The 22,662-nt window shown below is 40.9% G+C and overlaps 1 protein-coding gene across 2 annotated transcripts in view; it reads left to right on the forward strand.

Annotated features, from left to right (window-relative positions):
• Positions 1-22,662, forward strand: part of HDAC8 (histone deacetylase 8) — a 221,534-nt gene that overhangs the window by 64,997 nt on the left and 133,875 nt on the right. For both annotated transcript variants that reach the window (XM_044234953.1, XM_044234952.1), the window contains exons 6-7: positions 1,544-1,621; positions 2,221-2,329. In XM_044234953.1, coding sequence (XP_044090888.1) covers positions 1,544-1,621; positions 2,221-2,329 — 187 coding nt within the window. The remainder of the gene's footprint in view (positions 1-1,543; positions 1,622-2,220; positions 2,330-22,662) is intronic.

Consider the following 22,662-nt stretch of genomic DNA (forward strand, 5'->3'; position numbering starts at 1 on the left):
GCCTGTCCTCACTCTCTTTCACCTTCTTTTGTTTACCTAACCACTGTTCTCTTTCACGCCAAGCCCCATAACCCTCCACCTATCTGTCTATGTCCCTTTTTAAAGTATGATTTGCTAACAATACCTAATGGCATTTCCCATGAGAGGAGATACAAAGAACTACTAAACATACGAAAAGGTCCTCAACACACTAACACTCAGAGAAATGCAAACTAAACAAGAGCCTATTTTCTGCCTAAGTTTAATAATAATAGCACCCACTGCTAGTCAGGGTGTGAGAAAATGGGAACCCTCCTCATACACCACCGATAGAAGGATAAATTGGTACCACCTTTCTGGATCAAGAAATAATCAGGATTTTTATGAATTGTCCTTGTTTATACTTCAGTTTCTAAGTTAAAATGCAATTTTAATATGTTTTGTTTTGTTTTATTTTGTTTACTTAATGCCTTGTGCCTGGAGCCTTTAACTGGTTTTAACTGCCTCCCTAGGGCAAAACATAAGGCTTGGGAAATTCAAACATACCTGTGATACACAAATACAGTTACTATTTTTCTAAGGTCTCTTTTGGCCTCTAATGAAGACTGAAAGCATTAAGTAAACACAGCGACAGTTTCTTTATTTGAAGTATAAAAGAGGATAGTACATGAATTTGCTAATAGTCCTTCCATTTTACAAATGGACTCTCTGAATATAGTATGACCATATGTGATTCTGGGAAGAAAGGTATGGAGGTGGGCAGTGCATTTATCTGAAATTAAGTAGTGGCTCGTAACAGTTACTTCCTTCTCCCAGGCCTCTATTCATTTCTGCCTCTGTTTAGATGGAAAGGAGACTCCTTTCTAGAAAAGCACCCTCCCCAGCCTTCCTCCTTCAAGCTTTACAATTATAAAGGTGCTATTAAGGGAGGAGCCAGGACCGTTAGCCTTCCATGTTTTGGCAAGAAAGATGTACTCCAAGCTGCTTAGACTTTGGGTGAACTGCATTTATAGCCAAATCTGTATCACAGAGAAGCACTTTATCATTAGGTTTTCACTACATGATGCTTACTGTTTGTATTGGTCAGATTTTTCAAAGGATTGCCACATTGTACTTCTTTGGGGAGGGGGAATCCCAAGAATTTAACTAGAACCACTGAAACAAAACAAAACATAAAACTTCCAAGATGGTGCCAGTTCCCTCTATTCAGCTCTATTGATAGTGCTTCAATTCTGAGCTCAAGCCTTCCATACCTTTTAGAAGAGGTTGTCTAAGGGAGCCTGGACATCCTGTTGCTTGGAAAGGGCAAGTCCAATTACAACTTGCCATGCATTTGAAAAGGATCCCCAAAACTTCCCTTGGGGCCAGAGTTCTACCTCATCCTGTAACAACAGAGATCAAAGACTGAAGGGTCTTGTTCCTTTTACTCCTCAGCTTGTTAGCTTTATTATTGCTATCCTCTCTCTTACTTTCCACAGCTGCTTCCTAGCATTTCAGTTGTCGCAAACCGGGAGTTGCATATATAAAATGATTCTTCTGCTGTTTTTTTTTCCCCCTCTGATAGGTGTAGAAGATGCCTTCAGTTTCACCTCCAAAGTCATGACAGTGTCCCTGCACAAATTCTCCCCGGGATTTTTCCCAGGCAAGTAATCTGTGTGTTCAGTATCACATTTGAAGAAGAAATGCTGCAGCTCTTCTCTGCATCCTTACGTTTTGTATTTGGAGAGTTCCGTACCAGTGGTACTTTATTGATGTTACTCTGTGCAGAATTTTAACACAGGTCCTTTCGGGTGACAGTGATAGGAATGTAATACTGTTTCTTTTTCCAGATGCCTTTTATGGACTGTCAACAGACAGCTCACTTACACTTACTGTCCTATCAGATACCCTGTGTAACTCCTAACATCCTGATAAGTGCAATGACATACTAATATTAGATCAATCCAAGACATATGGAAAACCAAGCAAAGGAGTGCATCTTTTTCTGTTATTTAATTCGATTTAGCCAAGTGGAAACTAAGGTTTTTCCATTTTCTTATGGTGTTCCTCTTTCCCCAACATTGTTTACAACAGCTACATCTCTGAATTATTTGTCTTAAGTTCATTTCCTTAGAAACATCATGAATCCAGGACCATTCTTCTACTTGACCTTTTATTGTCCTGGACTCCTGTCAGAGAATCCTTCGCGTTTTCTAATGCTCGTGCCCTTAAAACCGCTCCTGATGCTCCTCTCTTTCACAGGAACAGGTGACGTGTCTGATGTTGGCCTAGGGAAGGGACGGTACTACAGTGTAAACGTACCCATTCAGGACGGCATACAGGACGAGAAGTATTACCACATCTGTGAAAGGTACAGTAGTAGCACTGAGCCAGTAACAAGTGCATCACATTTCTTTAGGATGAAAGGGCCCCCAATCTCACAGCATTCTTGTCTTCAAGGAAGAGTTTGGGGGGGGGAGCACCACGGTATACCTATGTAGCTTTTGTACACTGCTCATTATACTTCATCGATCAGGTTGCCATTCCTTGTTTAGGAGAGCTGAGTGTTTGGAACAGAGCCACACTCTTGGTTTGCTCTGACTTGCTGCCCCATCTGACTAAGGTCATCCCAAGAGCAGAGCTTCCAATCTGGCCTGGGTTATCCCCTGTCTGCTACTTTCTTAGCTAAAACCTGCATGTATGTCATTTCATTAGCCTGGCAGTGTTCATTTCCACTTCCCATTATGGAGATCTGCTTGCATCCACTGGTGTGAATATTAGAAAGTTCTTCGTTATGTGTTCTTGAGTTCTATCCTTTGTGTTACAATTGGGGTTAGAAATCTGTCCTTTTTACACTGTGGTTAAGGTTCAAATTATTCTTGAGTTCTATTCTTTGTGTTACAGTTGAGGTCAGAAATCTGTTCTTTTTACACTGTGGTTAGGGATCAAATTACAGCCACTTGTAGGTAGACAGTTTGGTGTAGACCATTGGGGCTGAAAAGCCCTACAGAACGGGGAAGGGGGAGGGGGTAAACTCCTATTCATAAAAATTGCAATTGGCCAGTACAAATTCACTGCTGACATTGGCAGGAGAGAAAGTATAGGTCTGACTAGAAGTCAGCAAGTCAATATTACTTAAGGTAAGTAATGGGGATGGAGGTGCTTTTGATTTCTACCCCACTCAGCTCAGAGTTCTCCCACCCTCTGGTGGAAACAGGGGCTTCCCAAAGGAGCCTGCACTGGCCATCATCACCAGCAGTTGTAAAAACAAAGCAGAAGTATTAAAAAATAAAAACTGTATGCTTCAAAGGTGCCTCTTAGCTCAAGGGATTTGGCAAGCCAAGTCCTCAAGCAGCAGCTCTAGCCTCTTCATGATTTTGATCATGTCTCCTGGCTACCTCTGTATTGTCAGACTGAAAAGGCCTTTATTTTTGGAGCCTGCCATTGATGGTTTTAATTGCCTTTCTTTGTTCCCCTCAGGCTCTGTTCTGTCCTTCTTGAGATGTGCAGATCAGAGCTGCTTATGTAACTTCACCAATGAAGATATCCTGTGGTGCTGTGTAAAAGGAGAATTATTTTGTTTGTCTTTTAATCCCCTTCTTGTGAGTGTTCAACACTTTGCTATCCTTTTTTCACCATAGCAAGAAACTCGGTTTTTCTCTTCAGTGCTGTCTGTGTCCATGGGGTTTCCTAAAGCTTGCTAGTTCCTAGGCCTTAAATGAAAAGTCAGCACCCACCATCCTGCAGGGAGAGTTTGTAGTATCTGGCCTTCCCTAAATAGATTACCTTACACGTGCCCCTATTGAAGCCCATCTGCCAATCATAAAACCTCTTGAGATCTACCTTTAGCCCCCCATCAGTCTGGCATTTCACTACCTAGAAGAGCTAAGTATTGTCTGCCGACCTGGGGAGTGTCCACTCCCAAGGAAATCTCCTACTCACCCTCCTTCCATGAGCATAATGTCTGTTGCTCCCTTATGTTTTCTCTTTCTCTAAACCAGTTCCTACTACAGGATAAAAAAATGTTTAATCCCATAGTAATTCCTGTTTTAATATAGCCTCAGTATCAGACTTAATTAGAAGCATTTAAAAAATGAATTTAGGGGGGCACCTGGGTGGCTCAGTCATTAAGCATCTGCCTTCGGCTCAGGTCATGATTCCCAGGGTCCTGGAATCGAGCCCCACATTGGGGCTCCCTGTTCCGCGGAAAGCCTGCTCTTCCCTTTCCCATTATCCCTGCTTGTGTTCCCTCTCTCACTGTGTCTGTCCCTGTGAAATAAATAAATAAAATCCTTTTTTTAAAAAGTGAATTTAGGGGCACCCAGGTGGCTCAGATGGTTGAGCATTTGTCTTCAGCTCAGGACATGATCCCAGGGGCCTGGGATCGAGCCCCACGTTGGGTTCCCTGCTCGTTGGGGAACCTGCTTCTCCCTCTCCCTCTGCCATTCCCTCTACTTGTGTTCTCGGGCTGTCTCTCTCTCTCTCTCTCTCTCTCTCTCTCTCTCTGTCTCTATCTCTGTCAAATGAATACATAAAATCTTTTAAAAATAAATAATAAATAAATAATAAGAAGCGAATTTAGCCCCAAAGAAAAGATCCATGGGAGATCACATATGACTTCCCTTTATAGAAACCATCTTGCTGCCCCCACCGTAGTGTATGGGAGGCCAGCACTGACTAAACATTCTTCCAGCTTGCTTCCTAAAGTACCAGACACTCATCACCTCATGGTTCCCAGGGCCCCTTTTGCCTTGTGGAGGCACACCACCAATCTACACACTGATCATCCAGGAGAACAGGTTCCGGATTTTCATTAGAGGTACAATAATTGTCCCCTTTGATTTCTTTCAGAAGTCAAGTGTGCTCAGGGCGTTACGTGAAGGCAGCTCTGATTCCAAGGGTGCCAAGAAGGCTTCCTGACCCAAACATCTCTCCCATCTGTCGCCTGAAATTCCTTTAACAGGAAATGCACTTTCATTCTACAATGAGAGATAGGCCTTAAAATGGAGTTTTGCCACAACTCCTCCTCCTAACCTTCACTCTGCCAGAGATGTATGCTCTCTTGATAGCAGGTTTTGAAAGGGTTAGAGCACGAGCACTCTGAGCGTTCAGAGGAGCCGGAACTGGGTTAGTGGAGCAGTAGAGGGAAAGAGGCACAGAAAAAAAAAAAACACTCTTTGCCAACTAAGTGGTTTTATAGAGGTTCAGCCCTGGTAACTATATCACTTAGTTCGTCATTCTGTTTTTGACTACTTGTAGCTTGCTGCTGGGAAGCAGAGTCTCTTGCCCTTTTTCTACTATGACCTCTGACCCATCTGCCTACCTCAAAAGATAGAGTCAACATAGAATGGCTTACTCATGTTAAAAAAAAAAGTCATGTAGTATATCTGCTATCTCCATTTAATCCTTTATGTTCCATGAGCCCACTGATTTTTTGGCTTGCTCCTTACCTGTGATAAAATAAAAGATCTCTTATTGCTGGTTCACTTAAAAGATGCTCTAATTTTCGTTTGCCATTCAATTTCTAGTTTGCTCCTGAACTGCCGCTCCCTGTGGGATTCATGAGCCCTTTTGTCTTTCCTATCTCTTCTTCCTGTGTGGCTTTTTCCTCTGCCATAGCCTCCTTTGACTTTGTTAGCTAGTCTGACTTAATGATTTCATCTTAAGGTTGAGCACACCCTCTTTTTTTGAAGATCTTATTTATCTGAGAGAAAGAGGGAGGGGAGAGAGCACAGGTGGGAGGAGGGGCAGAAGGAGAGAGAAGCAGACTTTCCGCAGAGCAAGGAGCCTTCCATGGGGGTGGGGCTTGATCCCAGAACCCTGGAATCGTGACCTGAGCCCCTGAGCCGAAGACCTACGCTTAACCCACTGAGCCACCCAGGTGCCCCAGGCACACCCTCTTAATTTTAAAAAAACGGGGAGGGGGCTTAGGGTTTCTTTTTTTTAATAGACTAGATAAGGAATCTACAGGGATATTTTTCAGCACCAAAAGACCTTGAGTTCCATCTTATGTAAAAGATCATCTTAGTCAGAGATACCTAGGTCATTCAACACTCATTTGGAAGGGTAAGGGTCACTGATTCCTAAAATCTTCCCATAATTTTCATGGGAGCTACTAGAGTTGGTATTATAAGTAGAAGCCTGTTTTAACTAACCTAAAAGAATATTAACATCATTCTTGTAAGCACACCTCCTTCAAATAGAAGCTGTGGTCCCAGTAGAGAGACAATGGTTATATTCTTGATTTACATGAAAGCCCACTCCCCCTCCTTGGCCACATGAACACATACACACAAAGTTTGATGGGTGAAGAAGGCTGATTTGCTAAAGGGAGGGTTTTGCTGGTTTCCAAACTATGTCATCTGAAAGATGAAATACTGCTCTACCTATGTTTAACTTGTTCGTGCTTTCTAACTGTATCTGAATGCAACGTGAGATAGTCTTTTTTTTTAACATTTTAATTATTTATTTGACAGACAGGGATCACAAGTAGGCAGAGAGGCAGGCAGAGAGAGAGGAGGAAGCAGGCTCCCTGCTGAGCAGAGAGCCCAATGTGGGGCTGGATCCCAGGACCCTGGGACCATGACCTGAGCCGAAGGCAGAGGCTTTAACCCACTGAGCCACACAGGCACCCCTGAGATAGTCTTATTAATGTTTAAGCTATTACCCAAAGCACTGCTTTGATGATGTTGGGAGCATTTGTAGTTGAGGACTATGGGACAGAAGGATACTTCCTTGCTGTGGGTTCTAGAGAGGTTTTGATCTGAAACCTCAAATCTTGCAAAATGACCAAACTACTTGCTTACTGTGAACTATTATGACATATGTGTGGTTTGAAAAAGAAATTCAGGGCTGTACTTAAGCTTTTTAGTTTTTATCCTACCTGTCATTTTATAGCCCCAATAGCCAGAAAACATCCTTTATTAAATATCCAATTAGTATATAACTCATAGGAAAGCTATATATCTGTACATATATAGATATACACATATATATGTATCTATGTGGTGTGTATGGATACAAAATATATTGAAGTGGACAATTCAACATTTTGGAAAAAAACACCCTCACATTTTATTAAGAATATTAAACTGTTAACTTGGTAAGATAGTTAAGTACAGCCACCGCATAAATATTTCACCAAAAGGAAAAACACACTGTTAAAGAAACTTCACAATGAATAGGACTAAGGAGAGGCTCTTTTAAACAGGACTTTTCACGAGAGCAGTCTTTATATCCACATATGCAAAACTTTGCTAGTGAGAGCTTATCAACCCAACTGAGGAAATGATCTTATCCTGCTGAACTAAGTTTCCTAACAGTAGTTTCTTAAAGTAAAAATCTACGTGTATTCAGTCCTTGGCCTGTCTACCTTGAGTCCTGTGGCTTACATTCTATAGCTCAAAACTGAAAGAAACCTTTCTTCCCCCTCAATGACCACTAACCTAAAAAAAAAGTCAAGATCCCAGAAGTGAAAAAAAAAAACTTATTATTTTTGCCTCCTTTCTTTTATGGGAGAAAAATTATACTACTTTATTGTAAATAATTTTTTATAGCTCTTCAACTGCTAAATGCAAATGTTAATTCTGCTGTGCACGGGCCAACCAGAGTAGACTACCCAGAAAGAACTTGTTCTCTAGGACAGCGACAAGCTCATTAAAGGAAGAGCTCATTTAAGCCTAAGTTTTTATTCCTTTAGGGAATTCCTTTTGTCCATCTATATGGAGCTCCAGTGCTATCCAACAAGGAAGAGAAGACACCATCACTAATTCTTAAGATAATGTCTCAGTAGTATATGTTTATGGTGTGAGCCAAAATTCACCTCTCTGAAGCCACTCCGACCTCGCTACAAAAAGAACTGAGCAGCTCAAGTCACCTTATCAGATTTTTAAAACATTAACAAAAATAAAGTGGGGAGCTACCACGCAAGTAGGGAGTTTGTATAACTTTAAGTATAATAACACTGTTTTATTCATTCATTCAGCAAATATTTATTGAGCATCTGCTTTATGCTGGCACTGTATCTGGGTGCTGACTGTGGTAAACAAGATGGATTAGGCTCCCACCCTGGAGCTTAGCTCCAAGGGAGCACTTGCCTGTGTCAGGAATTGCACGGAACATTTATTTGATCCTTCTCACTTGATCCTTATGACAGCATATAATCTAGAGTGCCTACAAAGGTAGGTAATCTGATTCCCATTTTACAAATGAGAAAACTAGAGCTTAGAAAAATTGATTAGCTTCAGGTCATGCAACTAGTAAGTGGTGAAGCCAGAGTTTAAATCCACATCTGTCTGCCTGCTAACCATCAGCTACCCTGTCCCCAAAGTGTCACCTAGAATTATGAATTTTTTTCGCAAGGAAAAAAATACCATCCCCAAGACTTCTTGGAAAATTTTATCTCGGGAGATTACAGAAAACCCCTTATAAAAGAAACCATTTGGGTTTATGCATATGAGCCACATGATTTATAGTATACATAATTCATCGTGTTTATGTTCGTGCAAGTGTGACTTGGAGTTTGGGGGGTGGGAAATAGAATCTCCTAATCCTGAGGAATTCATTTGTAATTTTATGGATAGAAAATAAGAATAACTATTGCCAGATTTTACTTCTTGTGTTAAAATTCCTAATTACTATTCCTAATTTAAATTCCTAAAGTTTGGAAACGTGGAGATTCTGTAAATCTGCTTTTTCCTTTATTTTCAATGGAGGAAATCCTGACTTTCTATTTTAGAAAGTAAATAGTATTACATGGCATTTCATGTGTGTTTTTTTAAATTGGTACTGCTAAAGATTTTTAACATGATGCATTTTTGCAACTGTAGGCCTAATTTATATCATCTCTTGATTCTGGCAGAAGGCTGTGTCTACATGCAGAGTAGAGATTCTTCATCCATGCTATAAGCCGTTCATCCACTACCAATGGAATAAAATGAGAACCAAGGGACATCACGAAAGGACATTTAAGTGAAATGTTTCCATTCACTGTTGACTTTTAATGTTAATATTTAAAGAAGAGATGTTTTAATGATGATAGGTTTTTCTTTCACTGTAATGATAAATCATCTAGAATTCATCTTCGACTTGGGACTCTAAACTCCTTATTCAATTTTACAATCAGGTAGATAGATCATTGGTGAAAGAGAACCCAACAAGTATTGCCTACTGCTCTGGTCTTGGTGATGTGCAAAAGCAATACAAGTACATGTTCACACATAAATATTTTAAGCATGACAAATATTTTGAAATTCTCTTTCAGTTGATGAGAAGAGAAGAATCCTCTAGAAATTTACATTTAAGAAAAAATATCCAGATAACTGTACTTACATTTTGATCACAATCTGAGAGTTGGTCAGAATTCTTTATATACTTTTTCTCCCCTTCTTCAGCTGGGTCATGGCTACACCACGTGATCATGCCTAGCTCACTTTGGCCCAGTGATAAAGGCAACAGAATCTGCTAATTCATTTTCTAAGCCTCACACTTTGAACTCAGCCTGCTATAAGATATTTGTATTAAATGCTTTTGTTCTATTTGGTAAGCTTCTGTCCTGCCTCTATGTGGTATGGCAGATGCAAAATTGCCTATTGTTTCTGGAAGATGGATGACTCAGACACTAATTAAATTTGCTGTTAATGTTAGCCACAGGTGTAAATGAGGCCAAAATGGGCCATTCATTTATTATTCCTAGTTTGATGTTTCTTTTAAAATATTACATTCAAAAGATATTAACTGCCTATGAATATGGGATAATTTGGAGGGAGGATGCTGAGCTCAATTATCTATATTGTCCTGTACCCTCTGTCAGTGAGCTCACCCTGCCTGTCCCTAGTACTTAGTTAGGGTTGCAGTGAAGAACTGCTTTTTTCCCCCAATCTCTGATCCTTTGAGCTTCAAATTCAGGTGGTTAGGGACCCCTGGGTGACTCAGTCGGTGAAGTATCTGCCTTTGGCTCAGGTCATGATCCCTGGGTGTCCTGGGATCAAGTCCCACCTTGGGCTCCTTGCTCAGCAGGAATCCTGCTTCTCCTTCTGCCTGCCTCCCCCACCTCCTCTGCCACTTCTCTCTCTGTCTCTCTGACAGATCAATAAATAAAATCTTTAAAAAATAAATAAATATAAATAAATAAATACATCCAGGTGGTTAGAGGACAGTTCTTATATTCTTCTCCTCTTCCTCTTGGCCAGTGTCTTTCATGACCAGGAGTTCCTAAACTCCCAGGTCAAGTAAGCCCTGACACCTTGATAGGCCCCTCCTCCAGCAGTCTTCACAGGTGATATTTTTTTCATTTAAGTCAAGGAGGCCAATCTCCTGGAATTCCATGCATTTGTTCTGTCAGTCCAGTGTTCACTTTTTCTTCTCTCTTCTTAGTGCTAAATGATCCCTACCCCCTGGAGAAAGTGACCTGATTCTTCCAGAGCAGTTTAATAAGTTCTGACACTAGAACATGCTCTGAAACTATCCAGAGACAGGAAGACTGTGCTCATAAATGGAAATCTTGAGAATTATATCCGTTCGTGCAGGGCTGCTCTGAAAAGAATTCTAAAATTGACAAGATCTGTGCTTGACAGAACATTCTGACATCAAACTCATATTACTCCTCTCAGCTGCTATCCACCGTGTCCCCCCTACCCCCAACCTAAGCCTCCCCACTCCGATGTTCTCTTATCACTGCTCTGTCCCTTCAGTCTAGCAGAACAAAACTACCCTTTAGGCTTTGCTTTCACATGTTTTAACAGTGCCTGACACTGCTGTGCCCCCGGCAGCTGCCAGCACCGATGAGCTGCCTCGATGTATTCTGTTGACATGGACCGTACAGAGACTAAGTCAAGTCCGGTGCCCCCCCGCCCCATGACAAAAAGGCCCAATGCTAAGTTGGGCTGAGCTCTGCTCTCTGTGCACTGCTACCCACTATGCTATTAGGCAAGAGGCATACCCCATTGGACCAAAGAGCAGATTCCTCAGAAAAAGCCATACTGAACAACCAGCCATTGAGTTAACAAGCGAAAGGGTACATATGTGTGCCAGGTACTAAAGGTAACGTGTTTGCCTAGAGACTACATAGTGCAGCTGAGGAGTGAGCCAGAGGGCAAGGGGTTTATGTGTGGCCAGTCCAAGCAGACGAATCCTGAAGAGAAAGGTAAGGGATGTAGCAGTAGGGTGGGGGCGGGGGGGGGGAGCAGACATCTTAAATATATTAGTAATGAAAGTAGAAAAGTATCTATCCCATTTAAATATAGGCATGCCCCCTGACTCAGCCTAATTAGAAGAAAGTCAGTCTGAATCATGGAATATTTTTAAATGCGTTTTTATTACTTTCAAGCACTGGACATGCTAGTAATTCAGACTAGACTAACAGCATCATACAGCACCTCAGGGAAGGAGCTTTAAGAATCATTGGTAATTAGCATATCAATTATTTGTATGTAAGTGGATGTGCACAAAGTGCACAAAAAGTTTATTCTCTTAAGTAGGACAAGCATTCCCCAGTGCAATCCTGTTTACACTATTAATTTGCTTAGCCAGTCCTTTTTGTGCCAAGATAGATGTATGTAAGACATGCTTTTTTCCTCAGGGAAGAATGAATCGCTTCCCTGTGTTTAGTCCAGTAACTAAGAAGCGGAGCGCCACTTGATTGGTTTGGGATTTCCAGGATATGGAGTTTTGAATTTGCATACAGACTAGAGAGATTTCATATGGAGAAGATCTGGCAGCCATTGCCAGAGACCCAGTTTCCCCATCTGGATCTCATTGAAGTGATCTGGATTTCATCAAGCAACAGGACACTGATCCTGAATGATCCACCAGACACTCTAACATAGGCATGTTTAAAATACATCCTGCCCCAGAAAAATAACTGTTAAAATATGATGAGTTGGAGTTATTCTGTGTGCAGTACTTAAAAGTAATAAAAACGCATTTCTTTTTAAGTCCCACGAAAACCAGGCAATATCAAGTTAATGATGAAAATCAATCCCCAAACTCTTTCTTACACACCTCATTGTGTGACGGCATTGCAGAAATTTCCAATCATCTGGGAAATGATATTTTGTTTTGATGAGCTGCACCAGGTGCTAACTATATGGCAGGATTTTGTCTTTGAATCATAGGGAGGGCCTCCTTGGTAAAGAAGAGTGAGGGAAGAGCTAGGGGCATGTTTATTGTTAACAAATCATTATTTTCTATCTAAGTTTGAAAATCAGAGCAGTCGAACTGAAAACAACGTATCAGGTGTATGGGGTGGGTAGAAAATATGATTAGGAAATGAGAAACAGAGATACAGGCCTGTATTTCTACCCGTACGTATTAAACTACACTCTAGGTAAATTGTAAAGTCGGCAAGGCTTAGAGAGTAAAAACTAAGCAGCAAGCACCAGCAGTAAATATACACACAAATGTTGCAACTACAGTTTGGAATGATTCCAGCTCTCTCCTTTCCCCCAAGGGCATCCCTATCCAGGGTCTGCAAAGGCCAAATAGCTGTTTGGCTTCCAATCTGATTTTTTGCCCAAGAAATCAGAGAAGTCGGTTTCAATTTTAATAATATATTCTCCCAACCTCTATCTAACAGAAAGGCATTTGTGTTCCTGTCCCTTCTTAAAGTGAATTTTGTGTTTGGTGAAAGGTAATAGATTGGCAGCCCTGGAAAAGGAATTACTGTATTCCTAGAACAGGTATAACCAGGCAGTGACACTATGAAATTGCTCTCTGCCTTTGGGGAATGTTCGAGTCCTGTTTGGGAAGTCACTGCTATGGTGTGCAGTGCTGAACTCAACCATATCTCAGTGGGCTGAGAGAATTAGCATAGCACTCAAAGGGCCTGATTTCAGGCCATTCATTTACCTACTCATCAGGGAGTGCTTATAATGGGCCTGGTGCTGGGAGAAGACTTTTGCAAATGTTCTATCCTTTAATCCTCAGAAGAACCCTTTGAGGGAGAAAATACTCTTCTGGTTCTACAGAAAAGGAAACTGAGGTTCAGAGAAGTGAAGTTATTTGTCCAAGTTGCTGGGGCAGACACTTTGATGCCAAGTGCAGTGTTCTCCCTGAACCCTTGCTTGGAGGCCACATAGAGAATGGATGAGACATAGACCCAGATAATGTGACATAGAGTTGAATGCAGTCTGTGCTGTATGCGCAGTCCTGGCGGTGACAGAGCAGTGACAGGCCCTACCTGAGAGGAAATAAAGAGCTGTTAGTCCAGGGGCGCCTGGGTGGCTCAGTCATTAATCGTCTGCCTTCAGCTCAGGTCATGATCCCAGGGTCACAGGATGGAGCCTCGCATGGAGCTCCCTGCTCAGCAGGGAGTCTCCTGCTCCCTTTCCCTCTGCCTGCCCTCCCCGTGCCGTGCTCTCTCTCGCCCTCTGTCAGAGAAATAAATAAAAACTTTTTTTTTTTTTTTGGAAACAAAAAGAAAAGTTGTTAGCCCATTTAGCCTTAGGATTCATATTCTTTAGGTCTTCTACCATTTTGGTTTTGTTTGAGTTTTTTCTTTGTTTATTTGTTCTAACTTAGCTCTCCAAACTAGCCTGCCTCTTCCTTACCCTACCCGCTGGCCAGTAATACTCTGCTTGCTGGGCCCTCTGACCTTTCAGAACGAAAGGAGCCAAAGAGCACTGGGGTTGAGGGAAAAGAGCACTGGATTCGAATTAGAATTAGTGTTCTAATTCTAACTCTGATGATTCACTCTCTGCCACTGGTAAGGTCCTTTAATTCTGAATGACTCACTCTCTCCTGTGAGAATGAGAATGGTTTATTTCAAAGAGGTAAAGAGATTAAGTAATAATAAACTAAAAATAGTGCACAGCCCTTTCTGTTGCCAAGATGACATATAATTGATGAGTAGAATTACTTACTACAAGGCACATAGTAAAGAAAGAAATGCCAATTAGAATTCATGTTTCTATATAATAGACTCAGCAGTGAGAGAAAAGATGCCCATGTAAAATGCTTAAGAAACTGTATCTTGAAAATTAAAACAGCCAAAGGGATGTAAGGATTGATTGTTTGTTGGGGGTAGTAGTTAGGGGATTCGGGGCTTGAGGATTGCTTTATTTTGTGGCTTTGGGTTTTTTGTTTTGTTTTTTGTACTGAAGATGTTAATGAAACCAGTACCACTTATCTGATGCCAAAAGCAGAAAGAGAAACTTATAGGAAATTAGATGTCTTCTGGATATGGCCAAGAGGCCCCAAACAAAATGGCACATCATCTTCATTACAGGGAGCTCCCCACCCCAATTCTCTGCATCCCTGAACCCTTTGTAAAAAATATTCAGGAATCACTGAGGCATTTACCATATGCCGCATCCCCTGGCAGGTTGAGTTTTTGCAGAATGAGTCAGCAGTACCTGAGTTGAGATAGGATTGAGGGACTTTAGAGAAACTGTGCCTGTGAAAAGTTGAAGAGTTCCCATTTGGGACTTGATTAGTGATACTTTGGGTCCTTAACACAATCACCCTCTGAGTTCCATCCAATGCAATCAGTTTAAAATTTATATTATAGAAAATGTGTCACTGTTGGCAATAACTTTGCTCAGGCTGATTTTGGGAGTGAACAGCATTAGTAACAAATATTTCTCTCTTCTCTCCCTCCCCATGCTACCCTTTTTGGTTTTTCAACTTTGAATTCCTCCTTTTTTAGACTCTGTTGAGGATGTCTCTAGAGGATGCTGAGAGTGCTTGTTGGAATACGTAAAGATGATAAGACTGGTCTAGGCTGGTTTGCAAGTTAGAAAGTCAGCAGCCTGCCCCCTCAGAAGTCTGGGTAGAATGACAAATTTGGGTTACCTGATCCTACCATCAGCATTGATTATGGGTAACTGTAACACTCTCTAGCATCCCATTGCCCTGAGTTGAATCTTTTAGGACTTTGAGTATTTAAAAACAAACAAACCAAACCAGGTCCTGCCCTTGGTATTTAGAGGTAAAGTTGCACAAGTGAATTAACACCATAGACACAGTGATCTACCCTGATGTAATAAGAGAAGGGGGTATAGCTCTACAATTTGGTTCTCGGGCTTTCCCTTTTATGTGAAAACATCATTAATGCCATCATGCCTAGCTTTTATCCTCCTCAGGCAACCACAGCCTTCCTCAAATCAATGCCTGTAGAAACAACTGCCCCAGCTTCTCTTCCTCATTTGCATAGCCTTGTCTGAAATCCAGACTGCCGAATACTGAAGGATTAGGTTTCTCATCAAGAAACTGCTTTTCAAATGAATATCATGTGTGTTTTAGGGAAGTCACTAATGTAGTGTAATGAGATGCCTGTCCGTTCTCCCCACCCCTACCCCAACCCACCTCCTTTCTGGGAAAGAGATTTTAGACTTTTCCAAAACCTTAAATTAATGATTTGCAGCGTAGCAAATAGTACAGTGGTTAGGGAAACTTTCCCAAAAGCAATCTAGAATGATATTTTATTTATCTAGTCACTTAATGATTATTTACTGAATGCCTACTATGTATAAGATATTGATTCCACCTGCATGGAAGTTAATGGGAACTTTAACATTATAGATACATAAAGGAATATACATATGTATTCATAATCAAACAGCTAAATAGAATAAAATGTAGAAAGTTATAGGAACCATAAAAAACAAAATGCTATTGGTACTCAAAGGGAGAAAATACTTCAGAAAAAGACTTAATTGAGGAGGTAACATTTGATCTGGGCTCTAAAGGGTAGCTAATTGCTATATCTTTACAAAGTGTGAATATGTATGTATTGATGAAATCTGGGTCAAATTTAAATAGACAGATTATAGGGAGGGAAGGATCTTCTGTACAGAGGATACAGAATGATCAAAGTCAGGAGAGGCTAAGCTATGTACAAAGAACATCAGTTTAGTTTGGCTGGACTGTAAAATGCATGAGAGGGACAAGTTGCAAAGAAGATTGGAAAAGCGGGTGGGAATCACATCATGCAAGAGCTGGAATTCTTAGCTATGAAACTTTATACCATATTCTGTAAGGATTGGGGGAGCTGCTGAAGATTTTAGAATGAGGGAATAATACAATCAGAGCTTGTTCAGCAAGTTTAACACTCAAAAAGTATTAATGCTGTGGCTGCTACTGCTGAGATACAGAGTAATGTGTGTGGAGTGGCTGCACCAGCACCTGATAGTAAGTCATGGAAGCAGGCACGTTGTGACTAGATAAATAAAATATCATTCTGATATTTTCCATGGGTTGGGGTAGGGGTGGGGAGAACGGACAGGCATCTCATTACACTACATTAGTGACTTCCCTAAAACACACATGATATTCATTTGAAAAGTAGTAGCTTAGAGCATGGACTCTGGTGCCAGGATCCCTGGGTTCAAACCCCAGCTCTGCCACTTAATAGCTGTGTGTCTTGCACAGATTTTTTTTTTAACCGTTCTGTGCTGTAGCTTCCCTATCAGTAAAATAGAATTAATAAGGATACCTATCTAATAAATTGTTTAGAGAGTCAAATGAGCTGATACATGTAAAGTACATAGAACAGTGCTGTGTTTTGAATAAAGTGTCCAATGAATGTTAACTGCTACTACTATCGGTTTTTTATCCATGAGGGAGATGGGACTTGAGCCAGCCTTGAAAGAGTAAATATGATGTACATGTGTAGAAAAGTGACTTGCAAGCACAGGGAAGTTTATGACAAAAAGCATACTTTCTGGGCGAGGTGACTGAGGTGAACCATGGACAGTGTAGTCTGCCTACAGAATAATAGGGGTTAAGGGGCTATTGGAAAATAAGATGAAAAGGGAGGCTGGAATCAGATCATGAAGGACTTTGAAATTTAGGCTAAGAATTTTAAGCATTATCTAAAGACAATACAGGGACATTGAAGGATTTTGAGTAAGGAGGTGACTTGATCAAAACAATCCCTAAGGAAAATTAATCTGATGGTAGTTAGAGTGTGTGCATGATGGATTGGAGAGGTAAGAGACTTGAGACAGGAAAGTTAATTAGGAAGCTATTGATGTAATCCACTGGTCATAAGGGCCAGTACTGCTGTGGGAGTGGAGAGAAAGCAGTGGGAGAAAGATTGGTGCAAGACTGGTAACTGAAAAGGAGAAGAGAAAGGGAGGAATCACAAAGAACCTCAGAGTTTTGAACATGGGTGACTGAAAGGATGGGCTGTCAATAGCAGAGACAAGGAATAGAGAAGGAGGTAAGATGACAGGTTCAGCATAGTCAAAATGGAGCTGTAAATCACAGCTGACATTGTAGAAATTGCCAAGCTGATCCTAAAATTTATATGAGAATTCAACCCAGAATGTTACAAGAATCTTAAAAAGGAAGAACAAAGTTGGGAGACTTACACTTCCCAACTTCAAAACTTACTAAAAACCTACTGTAATCAAGACAGTGTGGTGCTGGCATGGGTTGGACATATGAGCAATGGAATGTAGTTCAGAGTCAAGAAGTCTGTGCAGTCAATGTTACCCATTTGGATTTTACCCAAAGAGTGCCAAGACAATCACCTGGGGACGAATAGTCTTTTCAATAAATAGTGCTGGGGCTACTGGTTATCACCATCCAAAAGGATGAATCTAGACCTTTACCTCACACCATATACAAAACTTATGTCCAAATAGTCTAAATTACAGAAATAAAACTACAAAACTCTTAGAAGACATAGATGTAAATATTCATGGCCTTGAATTAAAAAATGTTCTCTTAATATAATACCCCAAACCACAAGTAGCCAAAGAAAAAATAGATAAGCTGGATTTCATCAAAATAAGAAAACTTTTGTGCTTCGAAGGATACTATCAAGAAAATTTTAAAGACAACCCACAGAATGGGAGAAAAATATGCAAATCATGTATCTGATAAGAGACTTGTATTTAGAATATACAAATACCTACAACTCAATATGAAAAAGGCAAATGGCCCAATTTAAAAATGAGCAAAGGACTTGCATAGGCATTGCTCTAAAAAGATAATACAAATGGCCAAAAAGAACATGGAAATATACTCAGCATCATTAGTCACTAGAGAAATACAAATCAAAACCACCATGAGATACTACTTTACACCCACTGAGTTGGCTACAGTCAAACAAAAGAGAAAACAACAAGTATTGGTAAAAGATGTGGAAGAATTAGAACCCTCATATATTCTACATTGCTGTTGTGAATGTAAACTGGTGCTACCACTGTGGAAAACAAATTTCCTATAAATCAGGCAAACTACACTGTTCATGGTTTGCCTCAGTCACCTCACCCAGAAAGTCTGCTCTTTGTCATAAACCTCCATTGCCTGCAAGTCACCTTTCTACACCTGGAGTTACGACATGACCCAGAAATTCTACTCCTAGGTATGTAACCAAGAAAAATGAAAACCTGCTACACAAAAACTTCTACACAAATGTCCACAGCAGCATTTTTCATATTAGCCAAAAAGTAGAACTAACCCAGATGTCCATCAACTGATGAATGGATAAAGAAAATTTGGTGTATGCAGATAAGGGAATATAATTTGGTTGTAAAAAGGAATAATGTATTGATACATGCTACAATACAGATGAACTGTGAACATAATATACCAGATAAAGCCAGTTACAAACCACATATGATATAATTCCATTTATATGAGTGGTCAAAATCAGACAAATCTATAGAGACAGAGAGTAGATTAGTGGTTGCCAGGGCCTGGGGATTGAAGAATGGTAGAAATGGGTAGTAGCAGCTAATGCGTACAGAGTTTCTTTGGGGGATGATGGAAATGTTCTGAAATTCATTGTGGTAATGGTTGTACAACTCCATAAATATACTAAAAGCTGCCAAATTGTACACTTTAAATAGGAGAATCGTATGTTACATGAATATCAGTAAAGTTGCTTTTTTAAAAGACTTTAAAAATATTTTTTTATTTATTTTTTATTTATTTTCAGCATAACAGTATTCATTATTTTTTCACCACACCCAGTGCTCCATGCAATCCATGCCCTCTATAATACCCACCACCTGGTACCCCAACCTCCCACCCCACCCCCCGCCCCTTCAAACCCCTCAGATTGTTTTTCAGAGTCCGTAGTCTCTCATGGTTCACCTCCCCTTCCAATTTCCCCCAACTCCCTTCTCCTCTCTAACTCCCCATGTCCTCCATGCTAAAAAATACTTTTTAAGGAGATGTAGCTAGCCACTGATGACCAACTGCAGATTTTTGAGTAGTATCAACTGTCAGTTGCTTCTGAGAAGTTAAAAAATAAAACAGAGAAGAGGTTTTGGATATCATAACCCAGAGGTCTCTCTCCCTTCAAGAAAGAAATTGAGAGCAGTAAGATCAGAAACTAGATTGCAAGAAGGATGTATAGGTGGCCTGTAAGTAGGTAACTTTGGCAGTGCTGAGAAGGGGAGTAGGAAGTAGACAACTTGTAACCTAAAGGAACAGAATTAGTGGGAAGACAGAGGCTAAAGATGTAAGAAAGAGGTCATTGGTGATACATGGCCATTAGAGCAATAAGGCAGTAGATCTAGTGCCTAGGTGGTGAAATTATCCTCAAGGAAAAGGAGGAATATGAGGGAAGACATTGTCAGGTAAAGAAAAGAGGTAGAAGAAGGCATTTATTACAATGATCTAGAAAGATATACATCAAACTTTGTCTCATTCTTGACTGAGCTGGTTGAAGCTATGTGTAATGAATCATCAGTCACCTCTGGAGAGGGAATGGGGATGGAGAGAGATTTTTCACTTTTATTTGATAGACTTTTGGGGTGTTTTTTTTTAAGATTTTATTTATTTATTTGAGAGAGAGCACAAGCAGGGGGAGGAGCAGAGGGAGAGGGAGAAGCAGGCTTCCTGCTCAACAAGGAGCCCCATGCGGTACTGGAGCCCGATGCCGGACTTCATCCCAGGACCCCAGGACCATGACCAGAGCCAAAGGCACATACTCAACTGACTGAGCCATGCAGGCACCCCTTCGATAGACTTGCATATTTATTTGATTTTCTTTTTGAGCGTCAAGAATGTACACTCAGAGTGGCTTAGTCAGTTGAGTGTCTGCCTTTGGCTCTGGTCATGGTCCCTGGGGTCCTGGGACTGAGTCCCGCTTTAGGCTCCCTATTTGGCAGAGAGCCTGCTGTTCCCTCTGCCGCTGTTCTTCTTGCTTGTGTGCTCGCTTGCTCTCTCTCGCTCTCTTGCTGACAAATAAATATTTTTTTAAAGAATGTACACTCATTGAATTTGTATTTTTTTAATTAGACTAGATGCTGCAAGAAATGTAATTGTTTACCAACAAGAGGTGAAGCAAATGATTGCCAAGCTGCACAGAGGGAATGGCATATATCGATCACTCAATAAACGTTTATGGAATTTGTTGAATTGGAGTCATAAGCATAGACTATATAGGAAGCAATTGGCTTGAGTTCTCAGCTTTCTCCAGCAGAACAGAGAAGAAAATCCTGACAGAGTGGTTTATCCAAGGGCTTAAGGATTGACAAGGCAAAAACCACAAAGGTGTGAGGGAATTAAGTGTGCTAATAAGAGTTTTTGAAATGACTAATTGTATTCTGCAAAATGAGTAGTGAAGCAAATGAGGTCAAAAGATAAACTGGTAGACTTTGAAAATAGAAAGACAAGGAAACGGCAGTTAAAATGAGAATAAAGAACAAGTTCAATTGGAACATAGAAAATTGTACACAGAAAAAGCAGTTCAGAGTTCAGGGTGTTAGAAGTAGAGCATTTCCAAGCACTTCTTCACCAGGCCCTAAAGCATGGCTATGCCTGGAGATAACTAAAGTGGAGTGCAGGTGGACATCTCTGTTGTTCAAAAGGTGAAGAAACTGTGATTTCAGAGAATTAGAAGGGTCACAGGGGGAAGAGTCAGGTCTCTTTTGTTCAGGACAGTAAACCCATTGCCTAACATAATGCCTCGTATACAGTAGGCATTTAGTTAAGATTTGTTTGAATGAGTGGATGGGTATTATGGCACTTATCACAATTATTTGCTTTCCTATCTTCCTTCCCTACTGTGCAACATGCTCCTTGGGTCTTACTTATTTCTGTATCTCTAGTGCCCAGCATGGGTGAGAACAGGTGCTTGAATCAAGATGTGAGTAAGCAAGTGAATAGTGAATGGCAAAGACAAATGACTGGGAAAGGGAGAGACAGAAAAATTTCCAGGTGCTTAAGTCCTTAAGGGAGGTGAAAGAGTACCTTGTAGAAGGTCTGTAGCTAGGACCTTTGCTAGTGTTTGAGTGGTATAAGCAAATGACATTGACTCAAAGGAGATGAAATTGATGAGAGGAAGGAACACCGGATTTGGAAATTGCACTTCCAAAGGAATATTTTGATTTTGCTTTCCCCCTCCTGCGAATTCTGGAGGAATCAGCACAGTGTGTTTTCTACTCTGACCACCCCAACCCCCACCCAGTCTGTCACCTAGCCCTCTCATTTTCCCCCCCAAGGGTATCTTACCTTGCTTCCTGATGCTCTTGTGCTTAGAATGCTTCAGTACCCTTTTTGCCAACCCCTCTGCCTCCAGACTTTCTCTCCTTGGCCTTCCACGCAACAGCAAAAATCAGAGTTCCTAAGCATCATTTTTCAGCAACATTGGTCCTTATGCATCTCCAGCGACTCCTGTTTGACTGTCAAACTAAAGGAAAACTTTTGATCTTTAATTTAAGAGTGTTCACCATGTAGCCCTCACATGGAAGGTGTCCTCACTTGCAGTGGCCTTGATGTTTACACTGTGTATGAAATACCTTACCATTGCCAAAGCTTCCAGTTACCCTTTTCTCTAGCCATCCAGAGCCCTCTTCATCAGAATTCCCTGGGGACTCGTTTTCTCTCCCTGGCTATCATTCAGACAGCTATCCCAGAAGCACCTGCCTTCCTATATCCTTTCCTCTCTCCCTGTACAAAACGCTCGTGAATGTTGTATGTAGATGCTTTTCTTGTGTGTCAGTATGTGCTGCCCTATCAATTCTATCCTGGAAGTATCTCCCAAATCCATCTTTTCTTCCCTTCCCTTGCTGCCACTGGCCTGGATGGGTGCAAATGGCCCCTGATAACCTTTAGTATATCCTATGCTATAGCTAGAGTAGCTTTTCAAAATGTAAATCTGATCATTCCCCCAACACACGTACATGAATGGAAAGACACAGACACGCACAATGTTTGAGATGGTCCATACTCTTGAAGTAAAAGTCCCCACTTGTTAGCCTGCCCGGCATATCTGGCCCTGAGTACCCTAACCCACGTTTATTTCACTAGCCTCCCTCCCACTACTGCCTGTTTCAAGCCATCATGCTCTTGTGTGTGCAGTTCCTTCTCTGAACCTCATCTCCTACCAATAACCCTCACAACCATTCCGGTTGCCAACTCCACTCTCTTCACCCGACATGCCTGAAAACTTTTCCTAATCTTTCTTCTTAATTTTTTATAATTATAGACTCAAGGGAGATTGCAAAGAAATGTACAAGGAAGTCCCATACGCCCTTCTTCTAGCCTCCTCCAATCTTGACATCCTGCATGATTGTAATTCAACATCAAAATCAAGAAGTTGGCATTGGTACAATTCATAGAGCTTACTTAGTTTTCACCCATTATGCATGCACTCGTGTGTATGGGGAGGTTGGCTCTATGAGATTTTTATCACATGTGTAGCTTTTCAGAACCACAACCATCACCACAAGGCTGTCTCATACTACTATTTTATAGCCATCCCTAACTACTGGAAACCTCCAATCTGTTCGCCACCCCTCA

This window comes from Neovison vison, chromosome X, assembly GCF_020171115.1.
Source record: "Neovison vison isolate M4711 chromosome X, ASM_NN_V1, whole genome shotgun sequence".
In the NCBI taxonomy this organism is placed as follows: domain Eukaryota; kingdom Metazoa; phylum Chordata; class Mammalia; order Carnivora; family Mustelidae; genus Neogale; species Neogale vison.